The sequence below is a fragment of the Mya arenaria genome, chromosome 3 (genome assembly GCF_026914265.1).
Source record: "Mya arenaria isolate MELC-2E11 chromosome 3, ASM2691426v1".
In the NCBI taxonomy this organism is placed as follows: domain Eukaryota; kingdom Metazoa; phylum Mollusca; class Bivalvia; order Myida; family Myidae; genus Mya; species Mya arenaria.
This window is the reverse complement of record NC_069124.1, coordinates 54,258,550-54,271,134: the sequence shown is the minus strand read 5'-3', so window position 1 is coordinate 54,271,134 and position 12,585 is coordinate 54,258,550. Positions and strand designations below refer to the sequence as shown.

At 37.0% G+C, this 12,585-nt stretch overlaps 1 protein-coding gene across 7 annotated transcripts in view; it reads right to left on the bottom strand.

The window, feature by feature from the left end:
• Window positions 1-12,585, bottom strand: part of LOC128226745 (E3 ubiquitin-protein ligase MYCBP2-like) — a 78,621-nt gene that overhangs the window by 48,360 nt on the left and 17,676 nt on the right. For 3 of the 7 annotated variants that reach the window (XM_052936770.1, XM_052936774.1, XM_052936771.1), the window contains exons 18-27: window positions 9,234-9,348; window positions 8,427-8,596; window positions 7,059-7,169; window positions 6,300-6,422; window positions 5,668-5,749; window positions 4,961-5,075; window positions 4,684-4,774; window positions 4,425-4,556; window positions 3,731-3,809; window positions 2,401-2,418 (exon numbers count right to left, since the gene is read on the bottom strand). In XM_052936770.1, coding sequence (XP_052792730.1) covers window positions 2,401-2,418; window positions 3,731-3,809; window positions 4,425-4,556; window positions 4,684-4,774; window positions 4,961-5,075; window positions 5,668-5,749; window positions 6,300-6,422; window positions 7,059-7,169; window positions 8,427-8,596; window positions 9,234-9,348 — 1,036 coding nt within the window. Of the gene's footprint in view, window positions 1-2,400; window positions 2,419-3,730; window positions 3,810-4,424; window positions 4,557-4,683; window positions 4,775-4,960; window positions 5,076-5,667; window positions 5,750-6,299; window positions 6,423-7,058; window positions 7,170-8,426; window positions 8,597-9,233; window positions 9,349-9,793; window positions 9,820-12,585 lie in introns of those variants that run through there. The other 4 variants (XM_052936772.1, XM_052936776.1, XM_052936775.1 and 1 more) reach the window with 3 other exon arrangements.

Genomic DNA, 12,585 nt, shown 5'->3' with positions numbered 1-12,585 from the left:
AGGATGAAGTGTTAATCCATGCAAGTTACAGAACTGTGTAGAACTTGTTACTTTGCAATTAAATCATTAAAATGTGCCTAGTAATTTTACATGAAATGAAAGCATGTTCAGGTCAAGCAGTGCTTTTTAGCCTATTTGATTTATGTATATGTGCAGTCATAATTTACCAGTTGTATGGCCAGTAATGAACACGTATACACTGCAGCCTGGCATACAAAATAAGTTCCCTTGGAATTATCTGAAGTGCTATTTTGATATCAATATTTGTAAAGTACATTATATCTGGTCATTTCTGTTCTATGCTAGAATGTCTTGAGAAGAAATAAACTTTCGAATATATTTGACACATTTATTTATGTGCCCAATTTTAAATCAAATGCAACGAGGGATAAATTAAGTATGGCAGTAAATGTCATTCCAAACATTTGGATGGGAATAATACATCGTTCTGGGAAGGTGAAAACACTTTAAGCAGCAACAGCAAATAACAAACAGAATAAGCGCCACATATTAAAAACATATTTGCAATTTCTATAGATATTTACTGCCCAATCAAAATAATTATAAACAAGAGAGCTGCGAAGCTACCGACAATGTTTATCAAGTTTCTTACCCAGCTTTACAACATGCATACTAGTAACTTGTCAAATATTAACGTCAGATTCAAGGGTCTTGCAATAAAATAGGGTTATTAGAACTGCATTTTGATCCGGGAGGTTGTATTCAACTCAATTCAACACAAGCCTCGTAAAATCAAAATCTGCAAAAATCCTGGAGAGTCAAATACAACATTCCGGATCAAAACGCAGTATTAATAACTTTTTTATTATATACATTACTGGTTAGATCACTTAAAAGCCACATGTTTTCATAATAAATGTCATTTTAACGACACACTATTTTGTTTTATGACATTATTTTAACATCGCGCAATGAAACTTGTTATGACGTGACATCACAAGAGTGGAATACTGTCTTATTGCACTGGAGTGGAATACAGACTACTGTATTTTGTGACATATATAGAGTGGATTTATGATGGGTATATAATAAATGAACGTATTGTCTCTAGCAACATGTACACGAAGTTTCAATGAATTTCTTGAATGGTTTTATAGTTATTGCCATGGTTTTGAACACCATCCAAGACATAAAAGACACCAACGTTATGGAAATAAACTTACTAGCTAAAGAAATGGAACAGTTTTCAAGTCCCGTTTGTTTTTTTATTGATGTAAGTTGTACTGATTCCCAAAATTGCATCTTATCATATTTTAGGAACTTCTGTAAAGTACAGTATGCATGTCACTAGTTATTTTACCCAGTTGTTGAGGGACAAATCTAGTTAGTTTAAACTTTAATATTTTACAACAATTGTGAAACAAGTTATTACAACTTTATATTAATCACTCTCATTGGCCTGATTTTATGAACTCACATACGCCCTGGCCATGAATCAAACCCAGGTTGCATAGGGGAAAAGCGAGTGCCCTGACCACTGCTCTTACTGGACAACCTCCACCCACCTTGTTGAATATTTTAGTCTTCAAAAATGTCTTGTTTAATGTGCATTTTGTTAAAACAATCATGCATGTAATGTAAGTATTCATGTGAACAAACCATGCTTCCATAAAGACAAACATTCATTTTTCTAAAAACATTGTCATTTCTATAACATCAAGGCTTTGACAAATAAAAATTTCTTTTGAAACACAGTTTAAAAAACAAAAAGCGAGTGCCACTGTTTCTCCATTTATTTCAGTTGGTCAAGGGGCATAACTCTAGCAAAAGTTTATGTCAGAAATATGGGACTATTTTTTCAATTTATAATGTCATTGTTAACATGGGTACCAAGTTTCATATTAAAATCCTCCTTTGCATGTTACTGCAGCCAATGAACACAAAGGCTATGAGGATATGTAATCATTTCTTCTCTTTCATCATTAATAAACAGCAAACTTGGTTAACATTAGAATGTATGAATAAAAGTTTTGCAAAATCTAAGGTGCTCATTTGAAGGTGAACAAGGCCAGTATAAACTAGACACTACATAATGCATGAAGATAACTGATTTCAAGTCCCAGGTTAACTGAAGACAAGGCACTGGTTAGAGTTTGAATGAGTAACAACTCAGTGAGTCTATTTATAAAAACAAAGTAACAAGTAAAAATGAACATAAACTTGGTAACAGAAACTGTTAAAACACTGAAACCTAGGCTGTCTGTCATACTATAGTGCTATGGAATCAGAGAAGGTATTTTAAAGTTTAAAATAACCTTTCATTACCGGAAACAAACATGAATATATAGGACAAAAGCTGGAACAGACAAAGCACTACAGTATGCGTAAAGGAACTTAGTTTCAGTGGGTGAAATTCAAGGAAGCTAAGAGTAACAGTACCTATTTATTCCAACTGAACTGAAAGATTAAATAAACATGCTATGATTTGAAATCCATGTATATCTATCTATTCTGATTAAGACATACATGTAACATAATATAGTCACAAAATGCCATATTACTCTTCTAAATCTTGATTATTTAGATGATTTATATATCAGGCGCGTAGGAGCTGGGGCCGCAGGGGCCGCGATGGCTAGTAACGGCAATGGGGCCGCGAATATTTGATACAGATTTTCTTAATAATCGTATTTTAAATAAAGCTACGCGCATATAGGTCAATACCAGTCTGACACGATATTGAATATACAGGTCACCATGTCATAATTACACCACCTAGCTAATTGGCGTGAAAACTGTCGGCGGATTATTAAAGACGGCTTAGTGGAAGAAGAGGCAATAAGAAAATAATTATTTGTATCGTTTTTGATGTTTCAAAAATGTTGTTTATTGTGACAATTGCAATAACTCGTTAAAATAGAATTGTCATTAAATAGCTAGCAATATGTATTATTTCATACTCGTCACATTAAAGTTTGACTTTAAAATGGACGTTCTCGGCAAGTTCTGAATGATGTTGCTTTGATTGTTCAACAAAGTGTGCAAATTAATATATTAAATGGGTTTGAATTACTGTGACAATTTATAATTGTATATGGTGCAGAAAATATATAATAGTTTAACTGAAAAAGGTTTAGATAAAAAAATGAAAATAAAACCTGAACTCACTGGAAATCGAGTCTTTCAATGCTTAAAATTGAAAAAAATATCGACGGGAGGGGACACCCCTCCCAAGCCCACCCCTTCTGCGGCCCCAATGTCAATTCCCTTCCTACGCGCCTGTATATTTTTGAAACTTTGTTATGCATGTCAATCGATTTTATTCTAATACTTTTGATTCTGAGGAAACCCTTACTACAATGCAAATGAACTATTCTGCTATACAGCAATACTTTCATGATAAAATACCACAAAAATAAATTAGTTGGATCTCAGTGCAAGAGGTGAACATGTTCATTCATGCAGCACAAGCTAGGCCAAGTTTCACAAAGAAACTTAAGTCGAATAATTGACTAAGCAAAAAGATTTTCTTGTTATTAAAACTGTCTAATCTGAATATAGGATTTGAGACAGCAAAATATTTTTTTGTCATAAATGTTGTGAAACCTGCCTTTGAACTGCAATTCATATCAAATCTAAGCAATAAAAAAAAGTCTAAAGCAATAAAAAAAATAAAGCTTCATTCTCAAAACTAAAATGATGCTTCAAGTTGAAATGCACCTACTCTTATGCTTTAATAGGCCAAAATGACGCCCATAAAGACACCTACCTTTTACAGTTTCCATCAGTCTTGTTGATCATCAGACATTTCATGATCCCCGCATTGTCCTCTCCCATCGGTATCAGACCTTTAATGTATATCAGAATTATCACTGCAAGTGACTTATTCCCTTATGTTATATTTGCTTCCTTACACTTGATGCAAATTATGCATTAGCATTAAATTACAATCACTTGTAAATTCTAAAACATCATCTTTTAGCTCAACGGGCAATATTCACTGTCCAAATGATGCTCAATATTTATTTACAATACAAGAAGACACATATCATGATATCTCAAATCCACTGTCAAATAATTTCAGACTTCTAAAATCATCTCAGGTTTTTTTCTCACCTTATTGTGAATGGGTTTAGGGCCATTAGACTTGGGAAAATAGCCAAACGCTATATTTTTAAAACATAGTGCTGGAAATGGGGCTAATATCATTGCTTACAATAAATTCTATGCTCAAGTACTCTTATATTGGAAGAATAATAAACAAAATAATAGAGGAAATAGAGGCATAGTAATGTAATAGTTTTTGGATTTGTGAATTTTGTACTCTTCTTTGAAGTCTTTTTTAAATAATGAATGGGGCCCAATTTCTGCCCAATATTAGGTAAAAAAACCCCACTGTATCTCCCATTAATTTATTGTTCAATCCCAATCAGTAGATACTTCTCCTATGCCATACAGCTTACCTATGGTGGTTTTGTTCGCAAACACCTTGGACGATGACAGGATATGGGCGTTGATGAGGGACTCATCAATCCTCATGTAAGTCTGGTCTCCACTAGCTCCAACCCATGTGGCACGACGTCCAAACCTGGCTCCTAGGGGGAGGGAGAATTAATTGATCATTTAAGTTTTATAAGCTACAAATTCTTAACAAATTAATCATCCCAACATATCTAATCTATTTCTAACCGTATCAAAATAAAAACAAGAACATTTCCTTACCCACTCCAGGTACTGGCCCTGGCACGGCATACCAGTTATTCATCTTTGACTTAGCTCCATCTTCCGCATTCATACGACCCAGGGCTCCCTTCTACAATACACAATAATGTTTGTAATATCAAAAATATTTTATCAAAAGCCTGACGACTTTAGAAGAGGCCATTGAAAAAGAATTTTTCAAAAATACAAAGCTATTTAAAGACAAACGGCAGTTTTTGCTGATTAACTTTAGAACATGGGTTATCCTAAAATACATGTAAGCAACTAAAATGCTTACCTGATAGTTTCCGCAGGTAAGGACCTGGCCATTGGCTAATAGTATGACCGTGTGATGGCTCCCTGTCACCACCTGCTGGGCCGTGCTGGGCAATGGTACACGTGTTGGAGTTCCCCTGGTGTGCAATATGTATTGTAGTGTGTGTATGGGTGTAAATGTTATTTTGTTCATATATATACCCATTCGGAAGGCACATGTATATAGGGTTTTAGCCAGGTTTTTTATAAAGGACAGGGTGCTGTGGAAAAAGGACAGGGTGCTATTAAGGGAGAAAAGGGCACAATGTATCTGGCAGTGAAGAATTTGAACTTAATGAATTTCACACAAAAAGTAGGAATTGTGCTTTATTGAAGTAATAATACGTTTGAAATGCCAAATATGTCAAGTTTCTATGAATTTATACTTAAATGTCAAATTTTAATCATTTTTTTTTTATCTTAAGCATTAAATTCTATGAAGGCAGGAGAGTACACATGATGGTCTCCATGAGGGTAGAAGGGTGCTACCATAACAGGACAGGGTGCAGCACCCTTCCATAACTCTCTTGACTTTAGCTAAAAACTCTTATCTATAAATAAACAAACATAACAAAGCAATCAAATGATGCAATCAGCCTACTCATTTGCTCATATTGGTCTTGTTTCTGCCAAAGATAGACTTTATCCTCTGTTAATATCCAGTATATTTTGAAAGCAGTCAACACATACCTGGTAATAGTATCTCCAAGCCCAAGCTGGCCATACTGGTTGCTACCAAATGTGTACACTTCACCATTCTGAAGGAGCACAGCTGAAAAAATAACAACTCATCTCATTGTTATATATTCAAAAATTTAATGTCAAAAATGAGTTTCTACCTTGAATAATGAAATTTAAAAAAAGTTCAGCTTCAAAATAAAACCTTAAAAACATAAATAATAAAAAATACTCTCTACATTACATTTTAGTCATAACAAAGGTATATAATGTTTTCCAAGTCAATATTTTAAGGTCCAGGGGCCAATTCATCAACAATCCTAGAATGGGGGTTGTAACAAGGACAAACATTCCATATTTCTGAGAAGCTCGGCCTGAATTCTCGGGAATTTTGATATTACACAAGAAGATTTTTACTCAGCAACATTAAGTAGGATTCTGGGTTGAGTTGTGGTTTCATACCGTCATTAAGATGACAAATGGTTTTCAGACTTGTAAAAGTAGATATATATTCCCATTAGACTTATATTATGTACATGTACATATCTGCTACAATAAGCTACCTGCAGGTTAGAATTTTAGAATAAAATCAGTAAAAATAGTGTCTCAAAGACACATGAGATTAGGGTTATGTTTTCAGTTACCTGTATGGTGCATGCCACAGGCTATCTGGGTGACTGGGACATCCCCAGGGCCTACTGCGATATCCTGGGGTGGCAGGCTCACTATCTTGTTACCTTGATCATTGTCACCTTCAACTTCTTCTTCTGCAATACGTCATTTACAGTTCACTTACACATATAAAATTGAGGTTCAAGATTTCAGGTTCTACCAAGAGTAATGGGAACTGTTGCCAATACTTGTCCATTCTTCTCAGGCCATGATCAATGGGCATATCCGAGCAAACACCTTAGCAAGAGTTATGGGTCTTGCTTCAAATGACCCAGAACACATCATTATTGGCCTTTGGACATAAATTAGATTTTATTGTTTTATTTTATATTTCAATTCTGTGACATGTCAAAACAAAAAAGGAAGATTTCATGATCATTTATGCGAAAGATATGTGTTTACAAGCATAACCATACCATGTGAATTACGAACATGACAGAGCATGGAAATTCCTTCTTTGGAAACTGCTTTAACCAATAAAATCAAGTATTTTTATTTCACTGATGAGATACATAAAACTCAAAATATCAAATCTTAGTCATACAATAGTCAAACGAACTGATTGTTTCCAAGCAATAAGACTCGGTAGTCATGGAAACATGAAGCATACTACTGTCTCAATTAATTAAGTTTCCGAAATACAGAACAAGAAAATTCAAAATGTGTAACATCAGAATATTATTCAAGAACTGCTTCCGTACAAACACATTCCTCTACAACTTGGGTCTTACTTCTGAACTTGTGCTGGAGTTTAACATTGTTCCTTTGTTGTTGGGCTCGTGATCTCTCCATTTTGGCAAACAGGTCTACAAGGGGACCCTTCTTCGCATCCCGGTTACCACCTTAATACAGAATATGTATTATTTATATAAAAAACGGCATTATATTTTATATAAGAAATACTACAGATAAAACACTAAACCAATATTTTGAACACCACACATAAAAATACTTTAAATCTAAAAGCAATGATTAAATAAGTTAACTTCATGAGAGAATAACATGCTAAGGGTTTTAACTAAAGGGCAGGGTGCTGCAGATAAGGAGCAGGGTGTTAGGGTAAGAATTGCACATAGTATCAGGCTGTAAATAGTTTAAATATTATGAATTTGACAGGTCCTACAATAAACGGCAGAGTGCAGCATCCTTCTAAATAACTTTAGCTAAAACCTTCATGCTTCAATTACATAGTTTGCCTTTTCCAAGGATAACAGAAGTAAGACAGAGGTGTTCAGAATGTAGTCATGCACTCCAAACAGTATCATTCAAAGATGAGTGCTGAAAGTTCATTTCATTTTTTGCTTAAAATATGAAAGTGGTTATGACTGACAGTGATGAAGATCAAGATAAATTTGATGAATTTGTCTTGCATATCTTTTAAAAAAGCTGATCTTTTAAAAACAGAATCACCATATGGGAAATCAACGCTTATTCCACTTGATAAAGGGGCCTCATTCAAGAAATATTGTAGCCATTTTAGGAACATATGCCCATTGCCATTTTAAAATGTTTATACACGTCAATAAAATAAATGGGTTTTGAGTTGTGGCAAGATTAAAGATTTTACAAACCAACAGCATCAATGCTTCTCGCTGGCCTAGACTATTCCTCTATTTCTTCTTTGTAAAAAACACACAAGCTAGACTTTGTTAGATGATAAGGAACATGCTTTAAAAACACACTACCTAAACTTTGTTAGCTAATAAGGTACATGTACACTAGGATAGAAACAAATTCTGTATGTCTGATAAGTAGAAAGGGATTAACTACAAATAAATTTGTTATGTTCACCCTGCAAATGATTTCTGAAAGCAAATGAGTCCACTCAAAACCATCAACATGAGCTAAACCTCTAAAACTACTAAAGAAAATTAAAACAAGTTTTAGATCAACAGCCAAAACGAAAATGATCAGTCTTGTAAATGAAATAAAAAAATAAAAATTCTCATGCACAAGAAAGGAGGTAGCTAAATTTAAAAAAAAATGCAGATTCAGGCAAGACTCAAAAAAGCAATATGTGTGTCTATATATGGGAAGATAAGAAGTTTAATCCGAGATATGATTGAATATAAAAACACAATACGTAGGTAGAGGTTCACCCATGATCAGGTTGAGATGGACCAAGTCCTTTGCAAGATCGAATGGTGCGTCCTTGGCCTTGCCGAGGATTTCCCCATCAGCTTCCTCACCATCCAACTGCTCCCCAGCACACTGGCGACAAGCCCCGCACTCCGTGCACCCGGCCTCACCTGCACCGCAACCACATGGCCTGTGGGGATAGAGTGGTAACAAAATGTTACAGGGTATATATATATATACATTGCCCTCCCTGGCACACTGATGGCATACTCCACTCTATACACACCCTGCCTCCCCTGCATCACATTAACATGGCCTGTGGGAATGAGTGGTAAAGCAATGTAAAAGGGTATTTAAGGCTAGTTTAGACTTGCCACTTATAAGCGCTAAGGAATATGAAAATAGTGAAACTATAGCAACACAAAGAGAAAGCCATTATACATTTAAAAAAAAGTTCAATCCAATAAGGGCCATGGCTTGACAATAATTAAACCAAGATTTATAGGCATTGCTTCGCATGTGGGTATTGTCCATGGAAACAAAACATGTATGCCAAGTCTCATTTGAATAACCTGAACGTTTTATTGATATATAGCCAAAGCTGAAGTTTTGGAACAATGCCGCCAATGACAAGCTCTTAAAATTGTTAAGAACATTGCTGAAATGTTACAGTGTATATTTGGACTTGTTTCTACACATTAGAACTTCAATAGCTCAGTTTATGAATATATGACAAACAGTATAATTAAAGGTGGGCATGTTTTCAGCATATCATTTACGAAGAAAATAATGTTTGAATCAACTGTCTACACAAACTGTAAACATACATTCCCGGGTTCCTGTCCTTGCGGCGTCCAGAGTTGACACAGCCGAGACCATAGCCAGTGCACTCCCCGCACACAAAACACACCATACACTGGTCCAACTTCCACTTGTGTTTACCTTTAAGCATAGAAGGGCATTATGTAAGGGGGCAGTCACATAGCTATACTTAGGATTTTTGTTCTTTGTTCATCACATGTTTGTTAATTTGGAACTTTGTTAAAAGTAAGATAGTTGCATTGACAAGTGTCAACAATTTTATATTTTTGTTTAAACAACAATCAATAACCATTTTTTTGAGGTAAATTTACTACAAACACATCCTAACAAGGCAAATTTACAACAAACACATCCTAACAAGGCAAATTTACTACAAACAAATACTAACAAAATTAATTATTATCTACCAGGTTCTTTTATAGAAAAAAATATTTCTACAAGACCAGAAATACATGTTCTTATTTATTTCACTTTGATTGTGAACACTAGAGTAAGTTTGTAGGCTCCATACCTTGAGCACACATGACAGACTCCATATCCACCTCCTAACCTTGCTTTCCCTTACCTTGAGCACACATGATAGACTCCATATCCACCTCTTAACCTTGCTTTCCCCTACCTTGAGCACACATGATAGACTCCATATCCACCTCTTAACATTGCTTTCCCATACCTTGAGCACACATGATAGACTCCATATCCACCTCTTAACATTGCTTTCCCATACCTTGAGCACACATGATAGACTCCATATCAACCTCTTAACCTTGCTTTCCCATACCTTGAGCACACATGATAGACTCCATATCCACCTCCTAACCTTGCTTTCCCATACCTTGAGCACACATGACAGACTCCATATCAACCTCTTAACCTTGCTTTCCCTTACCTTGAGCACACATGACAGACTCCATATCCACCTCTTAACCTTGCTTTCCCATACCTTGAGCACACATGATAGACTCCATATCAACCTCTTAACCTTGCTTTCCCTTACCTTGAGCACACATGATAGACTCCATATCAACCTCTTAACCTTGCTTTCCCTTACCTTGAGCACATATGATAGACTCCATATCCACCTCCTAACCTTGCTTTCCCATATCTTGAGCACATATGATAGACTCCATATCCACCTCCTAACCTTGCTTTCCCATACCTTGAGCACACATGATAGACTCCATATCAACCTCTTAACCTTGCTTTCCCTTACCTTGAGCACACATGATAGAGTCCATATCAACCTCCTAACCTTGCTTTCCCATACCTTGAGCACACATGATAGACTCCATATCCACCTCTTAACCTTGCTTTCCCTTACCTTGAGCACACATGATAGACTCCATATCCACCTCTTAACCTTGCTTTCCCTTACCTTGAACACACATGATAGACTCCATATCAACCTCTTAACCTTGCTTTCCCATACCTTGAGCACACATGATAGACTCCATATCCACCTCCTAACCTTGCTTTCCCATACCTTGAGCACACATGATAGACTCCATATCCACCTCTTAACCTTGCTTTCCCTTACCTTGAGCACACATGATAGACTCCATATCAACCTCTTAACCTTGCTTTCCCTTACCTTGAGCACACATGATAGACTCCATATCCACCTCTTAACCTTGCTTTCCCTTACCTTGAGCACACATGATAGACTCCATATCCACCTCCTAACCTTGCTTTCCCATACCTTGAGCACACATGATAGACTCCATATCCACCTCCTAACCTTGCTTTCCCTTACCTTGAGCACACATGATGGACTCCATATCCACCTCCTAACCTTGCTTTCCCATACCTTGAGCACACATGATAGACCCCATATCCACCTCCTAACCTTGCTTTCCCCTACCTTGAGCACACATGATAGACTCCATATCCACCTCCTATCCTTGCTCTCCCTTACCTTGAGCACACATGATAGACTCCATATCCACCTCCTAACCTTGCTTTCCCTTACCTTGAGCACACATGATAGACTCCATATCCACCTCCTAACCTTGCTTTTCCTTACCTTGAGCACACATGATAGACCCCATATCCACCTCCTAACCTTGCTTTCCCCTACCTTGAGCACACATGATAGACTCCATATCCACCTCTTAACCTTGCTTTACCATACCTTGAGCACACATGATAGACTCCATATCCACCTCTTAACCTTGCTTTTCCATACCTTGAGCACATATGATAGACTCCATATCTACCTCCTAACCTTGCTTTCCCTAACCTTGAGCACACATGATAGACTCCATATCCACCTCCTAACCTTGCTTTCCCCTACCTTGAGCACACATGATAGACTCCATATCTACCTCTTAACCTTGCTTTCCCTAACCTTGAGCACACATGATAGACTCCATATCCACCTCTTAACCTTGCTTTACCATATCTTGAGCACACATGATAGACTCCATATCCATCTCTTAACCTTGCTTTCCCTTACCTTGAGCACACATGATAGACTCCATATCTACCTCCTAACCTTGCTTTCCCCTACCTTGAGCACACATGATAGACTCCATATCCACCTCCTATCCTTGCTTTCCCATACCTTGAGCACACATGATAGACTCCATATCCACCTCCTAACCTTGCTCTCCCATACCTTGAGCACACATGATAGACTCCATATTCACCTCCTTACCTTGCTTTCCCATACCTTGAGCACACATGACAGACTCCATATCCACCTCCTAACCTTGCTTTCCCATACCTTGAGCACACATGATAGACTCCATATCCACCTCTTAACCTTGCTTTACCATATCTTGAGCACACATGATAGACTCCATATCCACCTCCTTACCTTGCTTTCCCATACCTTGAGCACATATGATAGACTCCATATCCACCTCTTAACCTTGCTTTCCCATACCTTGAGCACATATGATAGACTCCATATCCACCTCCTTACCTTGCTTTCCCATACCTTGAGCACATATGATAGACTCCATATCCACCTCCTAACCTTGCTTTCCCATACCTTGAGCACACATGATAGACTCCATATCCACCTCCTAACCTTGCTTTCCCATACCTTGAGCACATATGATAGACTCCATATCCACCTCCTTACCTTGCTTTCCCATACCTTGAGCACACATGATAGACTCCATATCCACCTCTTAACCTTGCTTTCCCCTACCTTGAGCACACATGATAGACTCCATATCCACCTCTTAACCTTGCGTTCCCATACCTTGAGCACATATGATAGACTCCATATCCACCTCCTAACCTTGCGTTCCCATACCTTGAGCACACATGATAGACTCCATATCCACCTCCTTACCTTGCTTTCCCATACCTTGAGCACACATGATAGACTCCATATCCACCTCCTAA